The 20,070-nt window shown below is 39.7% G+C and overlaps 2 protein-coding genes across 2 annotated transcripts in view; one reads left to right on the top strand and one right to left on the bottom strand.

Annotated features, from left to right (window-relative positions):
* KRR1 (KRR1 small subunit processome component homolog) overlaps nt 1-20,070 on the top strand; it is a 373,841-nt gene that overhangs the window by 338,158 nt on the left and 15,613 nt on the right. The gene's annotated exons all lie outside the window — the stretch shown is intronic.
* Nucleotides 15,702-20,070, bottom strand: part of GLIPR1 (GLI pathogenesis related 1) — a 61,478-nt gene continuing 57,109 nt past the window's right edge. The window contains exon 7 of the mRNA XM_053226508.1: nt 15,702-18,407. Within this exon, the coding sequence (XP_053082483.1) occupies nt 18,319-18,407 (89 nt within the window). The 3' untranslated portion in view covers nt 15,702-18,318. The remainder of the gene's footprint in view (nt 18,408-20,070) is intronic.

The raw sequence follows: 20,070 nt of genomic DNA, 5'->3' as shown, positions 1-20,070 counted from the left end.
TAGTCACCTAGTACCCACTAACTAAAATATTATAGAGAATGCAATTGCAGAGCCACCAGAAATGACAGTTTAATCATTTGTCCTGGGACAACTGGTTTTCCACTTGTAAATAATATAATTGATTCCCACGCTAGACCACACACAAAAATCAATTAAGGTGAATTAAAACAAAAATGTAAAACTAAAACCCTGAACACCTTAGGGGAAAAGATGAGACTATTTTATAATCATATTTTATGAAGAAGAGAAAAAATTTTAAACAAGACACAAAAATTAAAAATCATAGAGTTTTACAAATCAGATTGTATTAAAATTTAAAATGTCTATTCATTAAAGGACACCAATAAAATGAAAAGAGAAGCTACATATGGTGAGAAGCTGTTTGCAACACGATACCATTTTATGACTATTCTATTGATGAAATTTAAAGGCTGGATATTAAACTTGGTGAGAATGTGAAGAAAAGGGAATAATTATGCATAGCAGTTTGGTAATACGTAAAACCTTGGTCTGTGAGCATAATTTGTTCTGGAAACATGCTTGTAATCCAAAGCACTTGTATATCAAAGTGAACTTCCCAATAAGAAATAATGGACTCAGATGATTTGTTCCATAACCTAAAAATATTCATGTAAAAATTATTAAAATGCTGTAATAAGATACAAAACAATAAAGAAAATGCAAAATATAAAGAAAAATAAACAAATTAGCCTGCACTTACCTTTGAAAACCTTGTGGCTGGTGTGAGGGAGAGAAGAGAGAGGAGGGTTATTGGGTAGGACAATTTACACTACCACTAATGGAATCACTACTATCTATTAGCTCCATGGACTCTTTTTCTTTTAGTGCGACTTTAACAAGGAACCTATCCAATGGCACTTGCTTTTGCCTCTTTTTGAGGATTTTACACAAATGTGACATTGCATTGTCGTTAAACGGATTCATCGCTCGTACTGCTACAGCCTTATTCGGATGGTGCTTTTCTACAAAATTTTGCAGTTTCCCTTATTTTACACATCTCCCTAATCTCATTTGAAGTGAGGGATTCCTCTGCCTTTTTTTTCCTCCTCCTCTGCAGACGAGATCTCCTCCACAACCTCTTGCTGTTGCTCACGATACAGATCCATCAGTTTGTTGGTGGTCAGCTCCTGGCCATGTTTCTCCACCAGCTCTTGAATGTCCTCCTCATTCGCCTCCAGTCCCATCGTCTTCCCCAAGTACACAATTTCATGGACAACTGGTGGCTCCTGTTCATGAGCAAGCCCCTCTAAGTCATGTCCAAGAATGCAATCAGACCACAGTTTCCTCCAAGCAGAATTGAGGGTTCTCTTGGTGACCCCATTCCAGGCTTTATTGCAGACCTTGAGACAGTTCTCATTGTGGAAATGATTTTTCCAAAACTCTCAGAGGGTAAGGTTTGTTCCTTTGGTCACCTCAAAGCATCGCTGAAATAGTGATTTGGTGTAAAGCTTTTTAAAGTTGAAAATGACCTGCTGATCCATGGGCTGGAGGATTGGGGTGGTGTTGGGAGGAAGGAACTTGACCTTAATGAACTCGAGTTCCTCCAGTAACTCATCCTCAACGCCTGGAGCATGAGCAGGAGCATTATCCATGACCAGCAAGGCTTTGAGTGGCAGATTCTTTTCTAAGAGGTATTTCTTCACTGCAGGACCAAAGACCTCTTTGATCCACTCAACAAACAAGATACGAGTGACCCAAGCTTTGCTGTTGGACCTCCACATAATGTTTAACTGGGTCTTCTGTACCTTGCATTTCTTGAAGGCTCGTGATTCTTGGAATGATACATGAGCAGTGGCTTGACTTTGAAGTCCCAGCTTGCATTAGCACAAACCAAGAGACTGAAATGGTCTTTCACTGGCTTGTGACCAGGCATTGCATTCTCTTCTTCTGTAATGTAGGTCCTCTTTGGCATCTTTTTCCAAAAAAACCCCATCCCATCACAGTTAAAAACTTCCTCCATGGGGTAACACTCAGCAACCATAAGCTTCTGGAACTCAGTAACAAACGCCTCAGCTGCCTTAGCATCTGAACTTGCAGCCTCTCCATGCCTCACAACACTGTGGATGCCGCTTCACCTCTTAAAGTTATCAAACCATTCCCTGCTTGCCTTGAAGCCTTCTTTGTTTTCTGTTGATGTGCCTGGCCGTTCACTTATGAGGTCGGTGCACAAGGCCTTTGCCTTCTTGCAGATAAAGTTCTCAGTCACAGTATCACCTGCTAGCTGTTGCTCATTTATCCAAAGCAGGAGCACCTTTTCTACATCTTTCAGAACACGTGGCCGTTGCTTTGATATTCTTGTGACTCCTTTTGCTGCATCTAGCCCCCTTATTCTTCTTTCTTCTTTAAAATTGTGCAGATGGCCAACATAGACTACTTATAAAATCTTGCAGTTTCGGCCACTCTCATACCTCGTTCATACTTCTCAATGATTTCCTTCGTAACCTCTACTGTAATCAGCTCCTTCTTCTTACTGCCTTTCCTTTCAAATTTCTTCTGCATGGGGGCCATTGTATATGCTTGCTTAGATGTTGACTACAGTACAGCATTAATAAACTTGTCATATACTGTATTTAATGTAACTGGCAATAGGAAGTAGAGGAAAGAGTCTATATACGCAAGCAGCCCGACCTAGAATGAAGCAAAGCATTCCTAAGCTTACTTTTGTATGGAAGAGCAAAGGAGTGTCCATAGGTGCTTTGAAGTGACAAAAAATAAAATAGTGCCAGTTGTGGGCACCTTCCAATGTTCTGAAAAACCACCAATTTCTGCCAAATACTGTGGCAAAAAAAATTATTCTTCTAAAATATTCTTATTCCCTAATCTGGACATGGTACATACATTACCCGTGTGTTAAAGCTATGCTTGGTACAAAACTTTGATCACTGAAAGGATGAAACCATGTTTTCAGTCCTGATGCACATCTACATCCCTGTGTGATGCTTTCTCTGAAGATGATGGGGGTTCAGAAAATGGACAGGGTAGAAGTTAAAATAGGTGGCAGATAAATCTAGTCTCTTAATAAATTGAATCACTGAAAATGTCAAAGGGCACAGACATAAATTATTGTTATTAGCCAAATCAGCATAAAGCACAGAGTTGTGGATGCCAGAACTGAATTTATGTTTGGAGAGAGTTCAGTTTACTTTTTTTTTTTTTTTAAATGAGGATTCAGGGGAAGGAATGGAAAGCAGGGGCATTTCAATGATTGTTGTCTCCCTCAGTCATCCTTCAGTGCCCCTTGTTTAACATGGAGGCCAGCAGCCTTGAATGCACATGCTAAAGGGATAACTGCCTGCTAAGGACTGATGGGCTTTTCCTATTCACTCACCATAAACTAGCTTTAGGAGTTTCTTTCTGTGGGACAGATAAGTGCCTCAAAGGTGTCGACGGCACAACTGATTAAAGACATAGTGTGGCTGAATAATGATTGAGGCTGCATTGGTTCTCTGCCATGTAACACAAGACTCTCAGGCCTCCTGGATCCCCTCCTCTGCAGCCCTTGTCTCTCTCACAGCATCTGGCAAAGAAAACTACAAGCCCCTCTGGATTCCCCCACTCCCAGCCTGTGTTTACTTCTGGGATGGCCCTTACCACTTGTCACATAGCGTGTGTCTTTGGAGCTCTCTGTTTATGGATTTAGGGCTCCCTTAGGGAAGCATATGCACATAACTTGCTCAACGTAGACCTACAGTGTTTGAGAAAATATACCTGTTAAATGGATACTATAAAAAAGAAATTAGAGGATCGTATATGAAAAGTTCTTATCTATTCTAATTTAGTGATCCTGGGAGACACATACAAACACACAATGTGAGTGAACATGTTTTTGAAAAATCTTTTTTTTTTATATCAATGTCTCTGTTACATTCTCCCCTGTCTGTGTTCAGCCAGGTGGTCAATGTGGGCCCTTTGGCCTTGATCAAGATTCTATTGCTCAAGCCTGTTGCCTAAAAGTGGCCTCTACAGAAGGGACCTTTAGAATTCATTGAGCCCAAGCCCTCTTACTTCATCTGAGGAAACTCAAGACCAGGAAATCAAGTCCTTTGCACTGGGACATCCAGATGAGGACCACTTTGGTACCCTTTTCTGTTTTAGCATTTGGAAGAATTAGGAACACTCCTACAGTGTATTCCCCGTAGCACAGTGTGCTTCCTGTACTTGACTATAAACATTTGTTTAGTGTCCTTCACCTCTGCACTGTAAACTCTCATGCAGGTAGGGACTATGTCTGTCTTAAATGCACTATTTCTAGGGCCTGGTGCAATTTTGCAGATAGAGTAGGCACTCCATATATTTTTTATGGAATTGCTATTAAAGAAGAAAGAAGAGGAGGGAAAGGGGGAGGAGGAGGAGGAGGAGGAGGAGGAAGAGAAGGGATGATAATGACAAGATGCAAATGGAGTCATTGTACCCCCACCCCCCCCCCCCCCAGCAAATCAAGACTTAATTATAGTTTCAACCTATCCCAGGAATGTGCCCATTAAACAGTCAATCTGGAATTTTCTGATTGGTACTAGTGAGGTAATCTGCATGATAAAAACCCTGCAATTCCCCTCCCAACAAAAGAAGACTGTCCTGGCCTGAAACAACCCTTTCTTTTCTTTTGCTAATACTTTTTTTTTTTAATTGTTTGTTAATGTTTATTCATTTTTGAGAGACCCAGCATGAGTGGAGGAGAGGCAGAGAGAGGAAGACACAGAATCTGAAGCACGCTCCAGGCTGTCAGCACCGAGCCCCGAGCCCCATGCGGGGCTCGAACTCATGAATCGTGAGATCATGACCTGAACCAAAATTAACCTACTGAGCCACCAAGGTGCCCCTCTTTTGCTAATACTTCTTTGCCCTACCCTCCTTCCTATGAAAACCTTCCATTTTGTACAACTCCTTGGAGTATCTCTGTCTTTGCTAAACTTGAGGTTCCCCAATCCATGAATCACTAAATAAGACAAACTAGATCTTCAAATTTACTCGGTTGAGGGGGCACCTGGGTACAGTACCTCAGTTTAAGTTAAGCAACGGACTCTCAAGTCATAATCTCACTGTTCGTGAGTTCGAGTCTGTCCCTCTCCCCCCACCAGAATTCTGTCTCTTCCTCTCTACCCTTCAATGTTCTAAATACATACATACATACATACCAAATTTACTCAGTTGAATTTTGTTTTTTAACAGAATGCATAAATTAAGGACTAGATGGCCGAAAAAATGATAAGCAACACTTGATAGAGATTATGATCTTTTTTTCCCTAATCACCAGCATTTTTAAGGCTATTGTTATATTCTGGTCATCTGCAGAAATTGGGTAAAGAGCCAGTACTGTATTAGACTATGGAAGATTTTCCTACCTATACCATTCCTGACCCCCTCAATAACCCACTTTCCCAGGACCAAGGAGCATTTAAGTCCTTCCTGTTTGTGAATCTGGGAATGAATGGAAATAGATGTATTTTCACTAAAATGTTCTGCTATCTGAGAAGATATTGGTTACCTGACAATAGTATAGACCCAGAAATTTTTTTTTTAATTTTTAGAAAATGTTTATTTATTTTTGAGAGAGAGACAGAGTATGAGTGGGATAGGAGCAGAGACAGAGGGAGACACAGAATCTGAAGCAGGCTCCAGGCTCCGAGCTGTTGGCACAGAGCCTGATGCAAGAGTGAACTCACAAGCTGTGAGATCCTGACCTGAGCTGAAGTCGAATGCCCAACCGACTACCCAGGTATCCCTAGACCCAGAAATTCTAAGTGGACATTTTAATGCATTGCTAAGGAGACTATACTAGTATCAGTCATAATGCTAAATCCTGAGGATTCTTCACTGAGCCATCTGGGGTGGTACAGAGTGTGTAACCAGTTCACATGGTCTCCTATCTTATAACCGACATCGAGTTGGAGCCCAGTGATAAAAACACCGTTTTAATTCTTGCCACATCCTTGGGGTCTGCTGTTTACTTTGTTTTCAATGGATTACTTTTGGGAGATGCTCTCAGCATTTTTAAGGTTACAGAGATAGTTGTTCTGTTCAATTTTATTCCAAACTGAAATGCTGTTCAGTCTGCTGGGGGCTAGAGAACATCTCAGACTGCAGATGGCCTGGTCATCCAGGCACGTGAGTAGTTGGGAATCTGTCATTTGTTACCCAAGGTAGGAGTGCACTCCAGAAAGAGGAATCACTTGTTGCTACTTCTAAATCTGTTTATAAATCCTTATATTCACTGCAGGATGAGGCACCATGGAATTAGAAATGATACAGATTTTAGAAGATCAGAAAGGCTATTTTAGGGGCGCCTGGGTGGCGCAGTCAGTTAAGCGTCCGACTTCAGCCAGGTCAGGATCTTGCGGTCCGTGAGTTCAAGCCCCGCGTCAGGCTCTGGGCTGATGGCTCAGAGCCTGGAGCCTGTTTCCGATTCTGTGTCTCCCTCTCTCTCTGCCCCTCCCCCGTTCATGCTCTGTCTCTCTCTGTCCCAAAAATAAACGTTGAAAAAAAAATTGTTTTTAAAAATAAAAAAAAATAAAAAAAAAAAAAAAGATCAGAAAGGCTATTTCAGCAACTCCTGAACACAAATAAAGCTCTCCCTAGCGGTTAGAGAAGAAAACGATTGAATCCTCTTAAATGCTATGTTTTCTAACCACTTGAGATTATCCTATACATCGAATATTATCATTTTATTTTCTCTAAAATTACAGTTTAAGACAAACGGCTCTTAACGTTAAACTGATTGTTCTAACTACAATTTTATCTCATTATCATTTGTTTAATAATACTAGTGAATTAGTCATTATATACTCTTATCTTGACAAATAAAGCCCATGCTCCAAAAATCATAATTATCTTATTTGAGTTTTTCAAAGTCTGTGTCAGTAATTCCTCAACCACTTATTCCACAAATAGATGGTAAACATAAAAAAGAACAAAAATTATTCATTTGTGTCATATTTTTTCTCTCTACTATTACCTTTTGTTCAAGACACTTTTTTTTTTTTTTTTTGAAGTTTCTACCTGGGTCCCTTTTATACAAGGACGTATCTCGTTAATATCATGGGAACTTCTAATGAGTTTTCTATAACATGTAACTGGGGCGCAAGGATGCAAGAGCACCTGGCCCTGGGTGGGGGGGTCCCAAACAGACCAGCTTCTGCCATTTGCCACTGACAGAATCTAAAGGCAGAGGGACGAGCGGTAGTGAAACAAGAAAGGAATTTACTTCTGTGAGGCCATCACCGAGAAGAAGGCCGACTAACAACTCAAAGACTGTCTCCAAAGTGCTGAAAATACTTACAGGTTACATAAGGTAAACATGGGACAAAGGTCAGTGGATATGTGCAGGTGGGCAGTGAAGGTCAGGCTGATCCTTGTCTTGGAGTCAATCACACAGGGTCTTGCTGGCATCAGGGCACTCCCTATTGCTTGGGGGGATAGTTCACATTCCCATCACAGGATGCTTTGTCCCCTGGGCTTTTTGCCTTGGTTAAAAGATAAGCCGGAAAGAGCTTAATCAGGTAGAAAGTATAAACTGAGATCAAAATGGAGGTAAGTAATTGAAGTCCTCTTTCAAACAGACATTTTGAAATTAGCTCTTCTGGCATTAGTTGGACCTACAGTTTGTAGAATGAGTCAAGTTTGCTGCGCCTTTTCTGTCCCTCTGACTCTTCCACGCTAGCAAATTTTGACACTGCATCATCCATTTAAAATTAGTAAGTTTCCGGGGCATCTAAAGGGCTCAGTCAGTTAAGCGTCCAACTTCAGCTCCGGGCATGATCTTGGGGCTCCTGAATTCGAGCCCCGAATGGGGCTCTCTGCTGTCAGCACAGAGCTGGCTTTAGATCCTCTGTCTCCATCTCGCTCTCTGCCCCTCCCCCACTAGCGCGCACGCGCTGGCTCTCTCAAAAATAAACATTGGCGCATCTGGGTGGCTCAGTTGGTTAAGAGTCTGACTTCCGCTCAGGTCATGATCTCACGGTTTGTGAGTTTGAGCCCTGCCTAGGGCTCTGTGCTGACAGCTCAGAGCCTGGAGCCTGCTTTGGATTCTGTGTCTCCCTCTCTCTCTGCCCCTCCCCTGCTCATGCTCTGTCTCTGTCTCTCTCTCAAAAATAAATAAACATTAAAAAAATTAAAAAAATAAAATAAACATTAAAAACATTTAAATTAAGTTAATAAGTTTCCAAAATAGTGACTCTTGAAAAATCATAATAGATGCTCAGCTGTTGCCAGTGTTAATAGTGGCCAAATAAGAAATTTATCTCAGATGAAAGCAGAGTTTGAAAAGCCACTATTTAAATAAAAATACATGCAATTCTAGCAATAGTGATTGTTCTAGTTTGTTTGGGTTTCTATAACAATATACCATAGACTGGATGATTTATAACAACAAATATTTATTTCTCACAGTTCTCCACCCTGGGAAGTTCAAGATCAAGGCGCCTGCAGATTCAGTGTCTGGTGAGGGCAGCTTTTCTGATTCATAGACAGCTATCTTTTTGCTGTGTCCTTACAAGGTGGAAGGGGGAAGGGAGCTTTCTCTGGCCTTTTTTGGCAGGTCACTAATCCCATTCTCCTGGGTAGACCTAATCATCTCCCAAAAGCCTCACCTTCTAATATCACCTTGTGGATTAGGATTCAACATACGAATTTTGGTGATGGGAGGAGATACAAATATTCAGATTATAGTGATCTTCACTTTTCCCAAATTTTAACTAAAGGCAAATAACCTCTTTGGGAAGGAGCTACACTCAATTAGCTCATGCAGGCTCTGTGTTAATTGCAGTACGTACTTGTGTATGTGTGTGTATATGTATATGTACATATATATGTGTATATATGTATGTGTATAGTTTAATTTTTATTACAACCAATCATGTAAAATGTTATTTTTCCTACTTTACAATTGAGAAAATGGAATGAAGAAAAATTAAGTAACTTGACCAAGGACACACTACCAACAGATTGCAGAGCTGGGATTCAAATGCAGGCCCTGGTCTTTTAATCCAGTATCTGCTCGTTCAGCAAAAGGAAAAATTTTAATTTTTTTAAGTTTATTTATTCTGAGAGAGAGAGCATGAGTGGAGGGAGGGCAGAGAGAAAGAGAGAGAGTATCCCTAGTAGGCTCCACACTGACAGCGTGTTAGCCCAATATGGGGCTCGAACCCACAAACCCGTGAGATCATGACCTGAGCTGAGATCAAGAGTCAGACCCTTAACTGACTAAGCCACCCAGGTGCCCCTTCAGCAAATATTTATTAAGTATGTACGATGGAAGGGATATTGTGTGAGAGGATGAAGAAGAAAAGAAAGTAAGTCAGAGTTCCTGCCTTCAAAGAAGTCACCACTGATTTTAAAAGAATATGGAAGTGCCTCAGCAGTAGACTTGTAGGATATCACAGAGAACCATGCTATGTATGAAAGAAGAGTGGTTTTCTACTTGGAATTTTCTTATGGGAAATGCCCTTTCTTCAGAGGAAAATCAGTCACTGAAACTTCCAGACACTTAAGACTATAAAATATACAGTTCCTTGTTTCTTTCCTAATTCAAACATTTTCATTGAGTGCAGCAATGGTCATGTCTCCGGGACTGTGCTAATAAACAGGGTGCAGGCCAGCACGCCTATTCCTCCAATGCTAGTACATTCCGTCTTTACCTCCTCCAAAGCTGATAGAGCAGGAGGAAAATCACCTCCCTTATTAGATTTGTTTCAGTGTTAGCAAAGTTAACAGACATAAAGTCCCGAATGGGAAGGCACTCCCCCAAATCCTGAGTTGTGAGTATACACTTATACCAAGCAACTGCTAATTAGGTTGCCAACAATTAAACTGAACTGCAAGTAACTCAGAGGGATTATTTTTTCTTCCTTCCTTCCTTCCTTCCTTCCTTCCTTCCTTCCTTCCTTCCTTCCTTCCTTCCTTTTCTTTCTCTGTCTCTCTTTCTTTTCTTTTTCTGTTCTGTTCTTTTCTGTTCTTTTCTTTCTTCTCTCTTTCCTTTCCTTTTTTTTCTTTTTGTCTGTTTATTGCTGATGGATCAGAAAGGCAACCTTAGAAAGTGTCAATGCTATCCACATTACCCCCCTTCCAATTACAGTATCATTAACTGAAATAATCTTTTTGTTATGGTTGTTGTTATTTGTCTTCTCCAATTAGGAGGTAAGCACCATATATCAGGGACCTTAACTTTCTCATTTAGCACTATGTAGTCCATGCGTAAAACTGTGACAGGTGTATAATAAACAATTTATTTGTTCAACAAATATTTACTTATTTGTTATTTTTTTAAAAATGTTTATTCATTTTGAGAGAGAGAGTGCATGCAAGCAGAGGAGGGGCAGAGAGAAGGAGAGAGAGAGAATCCCAAGCAGGCTCCATCTTGCCAGTGCACAGCCTGACTCGGGCTGGAACTCGCAGACTGTGAGATCATGACCTGAGCTGAAATGAAGAGTCAGACACTTAGCCGACTGAGCCATCCAGGTTTCCCCAACAAATATTTATTGAGCATGAGTGAGTGAGTGAAGGAAGGAATAAGTGCTCTAATTTTATTAGGACTTTTATGACACTAAAAACTGTATCCTCTAAAAAGGAATTACCCCTCCATTTTACCAAAATATTTATTTCTCATTTCATTTATCTGAAGGAATTTTCTGTCATTTAGCAAAGACAGGGCATTAAGAGATATATGACCTTATTTATTTATTTATTTATTTATTTATTTATTTATTTATTCTTTTTTAATTTTTATTTTTTATGTTTTTAAATTTTTTAAATATAATTTATTGTAGCTAACATAGAGTATACAGTGTGCTCTTGGCTTCAGGAGTAGATTCCCATGATTCATCGCTTACGTACAATACCCAGTGCTCATCCCAACAGATGCCTTCCTCAATGCCCATCACCCATTTTCCCCTCTCCCTTGCTGCCTCCCCCATAAACCCTCAGTTTGCTCTCTATATTTAAGAGTCTCTTATGGTTTGGCTCCCTCTCTCTTTGAAGTTTTTTTTTACCTTCCCTTCATCATCTTCTGTTAAATTTCTCAAATTCCATATATGAGTGAAAACTGACGATATCTTTCTCTGACTGACTTACTTCACTTAGCATAATACCCTCTAGTCCCATCCACGTTGTTGCAAATGGCAGGATTTCATTCTTTCTCATTGCCAAGTAGTATTCCATTTTATATATAAACCACATCTTTATCCATTCATCAGTTGATGGACATTTGGGCTCTTTACATAATTTTGCTATTGTTGATAGTGCTGCTATAAACATTGGGGTCCATGTGCCTCTATGAATTAGCACTCCTGTATCCTTTGTGTAAATTCTTAGTAGTGCTATTGCTGGGTCGTAGCATAATTCTGTTTTTAATTTTTTGAGAAACCTCCACACTGTTCACCAGTTTGCATTCCCACCAACAGTGCAAGAGGGTTCCCATTTTTCCACATCCTTGCCAACATCTGTTGTTCCCTGAGCTATTAATTTTAGCCACTCTGACCAGTGTGAGGTGGTATCTCAATGTGGTTTTAATTTTATTTCTTTGATAATGAGCAACATTGAGCATCTTTTCATGCAACTGTTGGCCATCTGGATGTCTTCTTTGGAGAAGTGTCTATTCATGTATTCTGCCCATTTCTTCACTAGATTATTTGATTTTGGGGTGTTAACTTTGGTAGGTTCTTCATAGATTTTGGATAATAACCCTTTATCCGATTTGTCATTTGCAAATATCTTCTTCCATTCAATCGGGTGACTTTTAGTTTTCCTGATTGTTTCCTCTGCAGTGCAGAAGCTTTTTATCTTGATGAGGTCCTAATAGTTCATTTTTGCTTTTATTTCCCTTGCCTTCGGACACGTGTCAAGTAAGAAGTTGCTGCGGCTGAGGTCAAAGAGGTTGTTGCCTGTTTTCTCCTCTAGGATTTTGATGGGTTCCTATCTCACATTTAGGTCTTTCATCCATTTTGAAGTTTTTTTTTGTGTGTATGGTGTAAGAAAGTGGTCCAGGTTCACTCTTCTGCATGTTGCTGTTCAGTTGTCCCAGCACCATTTACTGAAGAGACTGTCTTTTTTCCATTGGATACTCTTTCCTGCTTTGCCAAAGAATAGTTGGGCATATATTTGTGAGTCCAATTCTGGGTTCTCTAATCTATTCCATTTATATGACCCTATTTTAAATGTTGATAATTGTTTCAAATATCTATTCCTATGTAACAAACATCCTGAAAACATAGTGACTTAACACCACCAAATATTCATTAATTTTCCTATTTCTGTAATTAGGCTGGACAGTTATTTTGCTCCACACGGTAGGTACTAAAGCTGAAATGTCTAAGATTGCTTCTTCATGTTTTCATGTCCAGAACACAAGCAATGTTGACTGGAACATCTGAGAGCTGGCCCCGGGCATCTCTGTGTCTGTGTCTGTCTCTCTGTCTCTGTCTCTGTCTCTATCTCTCTCTCTCTTCACATAGCTAGGTTGGACTTCCTCACAGTGAGGTGGTCTCAGGATAGTTGAACTTCTTACCTTTCAGCTCTCTTCCAAGAAAGAGAAAGCACAAACTGCCACTCTTCCTGAAGGCTTGACTTGGAATTAGCGAAGTCCTATCCACAGTATCCTATTGGTCCAAGTAAGTCACAGGGCCAGACCAGATTCAGTGCGAGAAGGAATAGGCTCAATCTCTTGGTGTGAGTGTCATCCTTATACGAAGAGAGAAGGTGTCAATGGTGGCTATCTTTGGAGACTATAAACCACAATAATGAGGTGGTTCTCCTAAGGTTGCCTACCTAACTACATTGGAAATGCTGTGACTATGTAGAGGTATGTACCAGGCAGGGATGATGAACAAAGCAGTGTGTGGGATAGGAAGGTATGGCCTCCTTGCTCCTAACTTATGCTGCTGACATGTTGACATTACTTCATTGCTTTGGTGTGGCAACAGCTCCAGCCAAGTCACTACTGCCAAATACTGGCCCATCTGTCCTCAAATATGACTAATTGCCATTATAATGATTCTTCAGCTTTATTAAACACCTGCCTTCTGCAAAACCAAATGAGATTCACAAAGACTTCTTCATTAATCATTGCAGCATCCCTGATGAGAGCTTGAAGGAAGTAGGTGTATTCTCATTTTAGAAATGAAGAAAGTGCAACAAAGTGAAGCTCTAAGAAGGTTATCCAACATCACACAGCTGGTTGACTAGAATAAAGGGGAGGGGCAGTGTGTGTGTATTAGACAGAGACAGGGCCAGGGACAGAGACATACAGAGAGACAGAATGAGAGGGAGAATGAGAGAGAAAAAGTCCTCTCTGGGAAGGCAAGAAATAGAGCCATCAAAATCTTTTCTTCAGGGTGCCTGGGTGGCTTAATTGGTTGAGCGTCCAACTCTTGATTTCAGCTCAGGTCATGATCTCACGGTTCATGAGATCAAACTCCTTGTTGGGCTGTGCAATGACATTGCAGAACCTGTTTGGGATTTTCTTCCTCCTTCTCTCTCTGCCCCTCCCTCACTCTCTCTCTTTCTCTCTCAAAATAAATAAATATTTTTTTAGAAATCATCTTTTGTTTTCCAATGCTATATGACAACCACTTAAGTGTCTTAACATGCTAACTGATTTCCAGAAGCAACAAACTTCTGCTATAATCAAACACTATGTCTTGCCCTCCTCCCCCCTCCCCCCCCCCCCCCCCCGCCAAAATCATTGTAACGAGATTTAACCTGTATCAGATTCAAATCTGTTTAGTTTCCTTTTAGCTATACTGGCCCTTCTGCACTGATGAGTATAAGTTTCAAAGTTCTGTTGTGCAGATTAGATGAAAAGACATAGCACATAATGTGTGAGTAGTGGCTTATAATAGGCATCCAGTAAGTGGGAATGGTTATTATCACAAGTCTTTATTTTTTTTTAAGAAAGAGTGAAAGAGTGTGTGTGTGTGTGTGTGTGTGTGTGTGTGTGTGAGAGAGAGAGAGAGAGAGAGAGAGAGAGAGAGAGAGAGAGAGTGAATCTTAAGCAGGCTCCATGCTCAGTGTGGATCCTAGTGTGGGGCTCAGTCACACAAACCGTGAGATCATGACCTGAACTGAAATCAATAGTCAAGCACTCAACCTACTGAGCCACCCAGATGCCTCTATCACAAGTTTTTGGATCTTAGGAATACTAATATGTTAGTTGAAATAGGACTTTTAAAAGCCTTCTCTCTTTATTCTATACCTAGTGATTTTAAGAAACAACAGAGTTGATTAATAGTTACTAGGTCTGCATGTTATTAAACGCAGCTGAGTTTGTACATTCAGACCTAATCTGTGTGACCTTGCACCAGTTGGTTAATATCTCTGGGCATTAGAATCCTCATCTGTAAATTAACGGAGCTGGACCAGATCATCTCTAAGGTTTTTTCCATGTTGGACATCTGCAGTTCCATGGAAAAAGCAAAAGCCTTTCGAGTCTTTATTCAAGCCATCATCTATGAACATTTTGCCCTCTAGTGGCAAGAATCAAGGAAAACTATTCCTCCTGAGAAGAAGTTTCGCATCCACATCCCTATTGAAATCTGATATATATATATATATATATATATATATATATATATACACACACACACATATTTGGTGAACACTTGTGCTTGCCTCAATATTGTTCCAGTTATGTCTATATAAAAATTACCCCTGAAGTTAACAGCTTTCAACAACAAACATTTATGAAGTTTCTGAGGGTCAGGAACTTAGCTGGTGCTGCTGGTTCAGTGTCTCTCAGGAGGCTACAGTCAAGGAGTCAGGCACGCTCTGGTCATCTGAAAGCTTGATCAGGCAGGAGGATGTGCTTCCCAGCTCCCTCACGAGGCTGGTGGCAGGTGGCTTCAGTTCCTTGCCTTTTGGATCTCTCCATAGGGCTGCTCAAGACAAGGCAACTTGTCACCTTCTCGGGCAAGCTATCAGAGAGAGAGAGAGAGAGAGAGAGAGAGAGAGAGAGGAACCTAGACAGAAGCTCCCATGTCTTTTACATACTAATTCAAGTAATATACCATGGATGAATGAACTAGAATCACATAGATTCAATACGAATAAACCTCAAAACAAACCATGCCATTAAAAAGCAAGTTGTAGGAGTACATACAGCATACATATGTATATACATTTGTATACATTTAATATATACCTTGTATATATATAACTAATATAAAATACTTATATAATTAATGTAATTATATACCAGTTTATTAATGTATAATGTGTACATATGTCATATGTAAAACATTTATTTAAAGCCCACTTTATCTTGCTTAGAGATTATGTGTGTGGAGTAGCCATATAAACAAAAATCTTCATGGAAGTGATAGACACCTGTCTTGGCATAAGTGATGACCTCTGGTGGAAGAGGGGAGGGATGGGGTTAGGGAGGTGTACATAGGGGCTTTAACTGGCAGTATTTTATGTCTTAAATTTAATTATGACTACAAAAGCGTTTGTAATAGGAGCGCCTGGGTGGCCCAGTGGGTTAAACATCTGACTCTGGATTTTGGCTCAGGTCATGATCTGAGTGGTTCATGGGATTGAGCCCCGCGTCGGGCTCCACGCTCTCAGCTCGCTCTCAACTCAGCTTGGGATTCTCTCTCTGCCTCCCTCTCTCTCTGCCCCTCCCCCACACTCACTCTCTCTCAAAATAAACAAATAAACTTTAAAAAAAAAAAGGATTTGTTATATTAGTCTATCTGCATTTTAGTAAGTCTGATATGGTTCTTACAAACCAAAACATCTAGTTATTGTTTCTAGAAAAGAAAAGAGAGAAACAAGACTCTGGAGTGACTTCATTTTGCATATGGATGAGATTTTATTATACAAATATTTATGTAAATCTGGGGCCAAAATTCTAAAATGTTAACACTAATTAAATTTAGGCAGGGGGGTCTTGGATGATGGTTGCATTGTTCCTTGCAGTTTCCTTTTTTATTCTTTTCAAAATTAAAAGAAAAAATATAGCCATTTCCTGTAGGGAAATATGCTACATGAGAGAATAATATTATAAGAAGGGGTTATGCCAAGTCAACACAATTACAGCAGATCACTGTTTCAGTATCACCACATGTGACTAGAGAAGTATAAATCAACCTAACAGACCAGTCAATGCATTTTAGAATCCTCACAGCAAATATAGAGGGTTATTACGCATACATACACTAAATAAAATGTTAGTACATAATTCCTCCATCTATCTTGAGACTGGATCTAAGTAATTCTTTAAGTGTGCGGCTTCTTTTAATGGAATCGTGGCATGGGAATGAGAGATGGTGATGGATAAAACCTGAAAATCCATTAATCCCCTGTATAATTCGCTTTACTTACTGTAGTACACATTGTATGTTTTTGCCCCTCCAGCCAACATCCATTCCCCTTCTTGTGGCACAGCTCTCAACTATTCCTTAGAACTCATTCCTTCCCATTCCAGGCCCACATGTTTTATGTGGGTGTGGCCCACCTCTGGCTCTAGCATGTGATCCAGAACTGCTCACTGAGAATCTTCCGGGGACTTTGGATGGAATTCTTGGGGAAAAAGAAACTCTTCTTCTGTTGAGGTTTCATTCTGAGCTGCTGACAGATATCTTTGCTTCGGAATAAAGACAGCACAGAAAAAGCAGAGCCAAAAGATGGAAGGACACACACACACACACACACACACACACACACCCAGAATGAGCAGGGTGGGGGGGAGAGATCTTGAGATCATGATAAAGAGCATGAATGTCACTATGACATTGTTAAGGTACTAGGTCCAGTTTCTAGGTATGTAGGACAATAAATCCTCTTTTTCACATGTTTGAATTTCTATGACTTGCAGTGAAAGGAATCTTGAAAAGTATACTTACATGCAAGTACTAAAACATACTAAAACTCTAATTCAGCCTCCCCTGAAGAACTCTAAGAGCGGGGGACTTGAGTGCTCATAAGATCAGATCCAAGTTTCTGAGACACTCCTCCCCTATTGCTTTAAGGCAAGGGTCCCTAACCTGATATCTTGACCCTCTAGGGGTATTATGAAAGAGTGTGACAGATATATGAACATCCCATCGAACTTTGGGTAAAATGATGTGGGTACCCAAATATATGTGCTTTTCTGGGGAAAGGGTCCATTGATTTCATCACATTAGTAAAGGAACTGGTAAACCAAAAGATATTAAAATCACTGATAGATGATCAAAAGCAAAAGTGCAGTGTTAAACTCTGAATTTCCATGTCTCTAAGTGTATCAGATAGCTTGACTTCTTTAATTTGAGAGTTTGAAATAGTGGAGAAGCCATGTCACCATCTTGTTAACATCATGAAAAGACTTGTTTAAAGATAAACCCATTAAGTGCTTGAAATACGTCTTCTAAAAAGTTCCTTTCATTGGGGGCCATCTGTGGTTACCACCATCTGAAGGATGGGAGAGGCATATAGATTTAACAAATGATTAGAAATCCGCTTCCTAGAAAAGTTCAAATATTCCCTCGGTGTCCTGTAAACAAATAAAAGACTGTATTTTGTTTGTTCTATTTGCATAAAATAATAATCCTCAGCAGTATCAATACATTTCACGTGCCACTGATTAAATCTTGAATATTCATGCGTGCATTAAAAAGCCTTCTGTTGCTATGGTGGAACCTCATATTATGAAATGTGTTCCAGCTTTCCTTTAGGGAGAAGAATATTATAACTGAAAATTAAATCAAAGCTGTTGCTTATCAATAAGAACAATCAAGAAGAGAAAGAGGGGAGATTGCCTTGGAAATAGTAGCAGAGGCCCAATGAAATATTAATGTTCTGTGGGCCTGGGGCCCAGAGAGACTAATATTCAAGCAGTAATGAGTGTCTTTAGACCTCAAGCATCCACTGTATGTATCAGTATCATTGTTTGTTTGAGTAATGAGACAACAGAATTCCAGAATGACAGGGACAGAGCTGAGGGAAATGGAGCAGGATTGCCCACTGAGGAGCCCAGCATAATAATGAACAGCCAGCTGGAGACTTTGGCTTTTGATAGCAGGCAAGTTCTACTCTAGGTAGGTAAAATGTGAGAAATAACTTTGCTTTAATTGCATGCCTGGTTAGAAGTAAAGCCCTTACTAACCCTTTGAAGTAGAATCACAGAAATCAAGAATGTCTGCAGACCCAGATTTCTCAACCTTGGCACTATTGACATTTTGGGGCTGGATAATCCTTTGTTGTCTTGGGTCCTTCCCCAGACCTACTGAACTATAAACTGGGGCAATCGGATCATCCCTCCACGTGATTCTGAGGTTGGCTAAAGTTTAAGAAACAGTAATCTAGGGGCCCCTTGGTAGCTCAGTTAGTTCAGAGTCCAGCTCTTGATCTCAGCTCAGGTCTTGATCTCAGGGTCTTGAGTTCAAGCCCCACATTGGGCTCCCTGCTGGGTGTGAAGCCTGCTTAAAAACAAAAACAAAAACAAAAACGAAAAAAAAACCCAGTAATATAACAACATTCTCATTTTACAACTGAAGAAACAGAGGTTGGTTAAGTGCTTACTCAAACTGGGTGGCAACCAAAGCCATACATCATATCTCCATATCTACAGAGTTTGCTAAACAGGGCCTTGCAGGAAGAGGTTGATATCCTGCAAGGATATTTCATTCCAACACCATGACATATGAAACATTTTGCTGCACAGCAAACATTCCCGGACTGGCTGAATATGTTTCTCAAATTTGGTCTTTGTCCTAGATTCCCAGGTTTTCTAAGTTTTCATGCAGAATCCTTTACTTTTGCTGACATTATTTTTCTAAAGACTATTAATTTTTACCTATTTTGTTTAGTCTTTCTGCCTACTTCCTTTTTCTTTTTTAACTACCTTCATCCCTAAGGTAGCCAGCCTTAAAACCTTAATGTATAGCCTTCCAAATCCTTTTTCATTATACAATCACACACAAACATATTCATATATATGTACACATATGCATATTATTATTATATCTAGCACATAAAACCAAGTATTTAGAACAGAAGCTAAAGCATTATAGAGGCTCAATATTTATTGAATGAATGGTTTGCTTTATAAAAATTGGATAATTATATAAATCATATATAATTATAATATATAATAATTTTATTTACATTATACTGTTTCTGGCTTTTATTACTCAATATCTATAGGTAATCTCTGCATTAGATTTAATTAATTCTTATGAATGGTTGCATAATATTTTACCACTATCAAAGTAACATCAATTTATTTAACTACATCTCTACTTGATTGTCAAGATGCTTTTACTTTTTTGTCACTATAAATAAATAATGGCTAACACGTACTGAGTATGTGCCACATGTGAAGCATTCTTTCTTAGCCTTTTACATGTATAAAGTCACTGAGTTAAGGTTATTTTTCCTGTTATAGGAAACTGAACAGGGGTGGGTAAGAAGCTTAACCAAGGTTATGTAGCCAGTGGGCAACAAATTCTTCAGTGTGGCCCCATTGTCCCTCTCACTGCATTACTTCTATACAAGCCAGTAATCAACACAGGTATACATACATCCTAATGGAATTGTGCTTTACTTCTAGTTGACAGTGTCCCACGAGTGGAATTACTGTGGAAGAATATGTGTATATTTTATAGATATATTACTTTGCAAAAAGGCAGTGACAGTTTGCATTTTCACCAGCAGTGTAAAATACTCTTTCGCAGATTATCATTTAATATATATATTATTTATTTCATTATGTGTGTGTGTGTGTTATTGTTTCTTTTTTGCCAATCTAGTGGGTGAGAAGTGATATTTCACTGTTACATTTATATGCTTTTTGGACAGTAGTGGGGTTGAGCATCATATCCTTATCAGCTATTTGGATTTATTCTACTACAAGTCCATAGGCTACAGGGTGGGCCAGCAGGCTGGAGATCCAGAGAATAGCTAATGCCACTCAAATTCAAAAGCTATGAGGCTGAAACCCCGGTTTCCCTTCCAACACATTTGTAACAGCTAATCCTTTTAGTAACTTTCCTGGAGATGCTAATGGTCAGACTGCCTGGACTTAATTTCTAACTCACCACTGATTAGTGACTGAGTTCCTTAAAATAACAGTAATAAAAA

Source organism: Acinonyx jubatus, chromosome B4 (genome assembly GCF_027475565.1).
Source record: "Acinonyx jubatus isolate Ajub_Pintada_27869175 chromosome B4, VMU_Ajub_asm_v1.0, whole genome shotgun sequence".
Lineage (NCBI taxonomy): Eukaryota > Metazoa > Chordata > Mammalia > Carnivora > Felidae > Acinonyx > Acinonyx jubatus.
The sequence above is the reverse complement of the archived record's forward strand: the minus strand, read 5'-3'. Positions and strand labels throughout refer to the sequence as shown.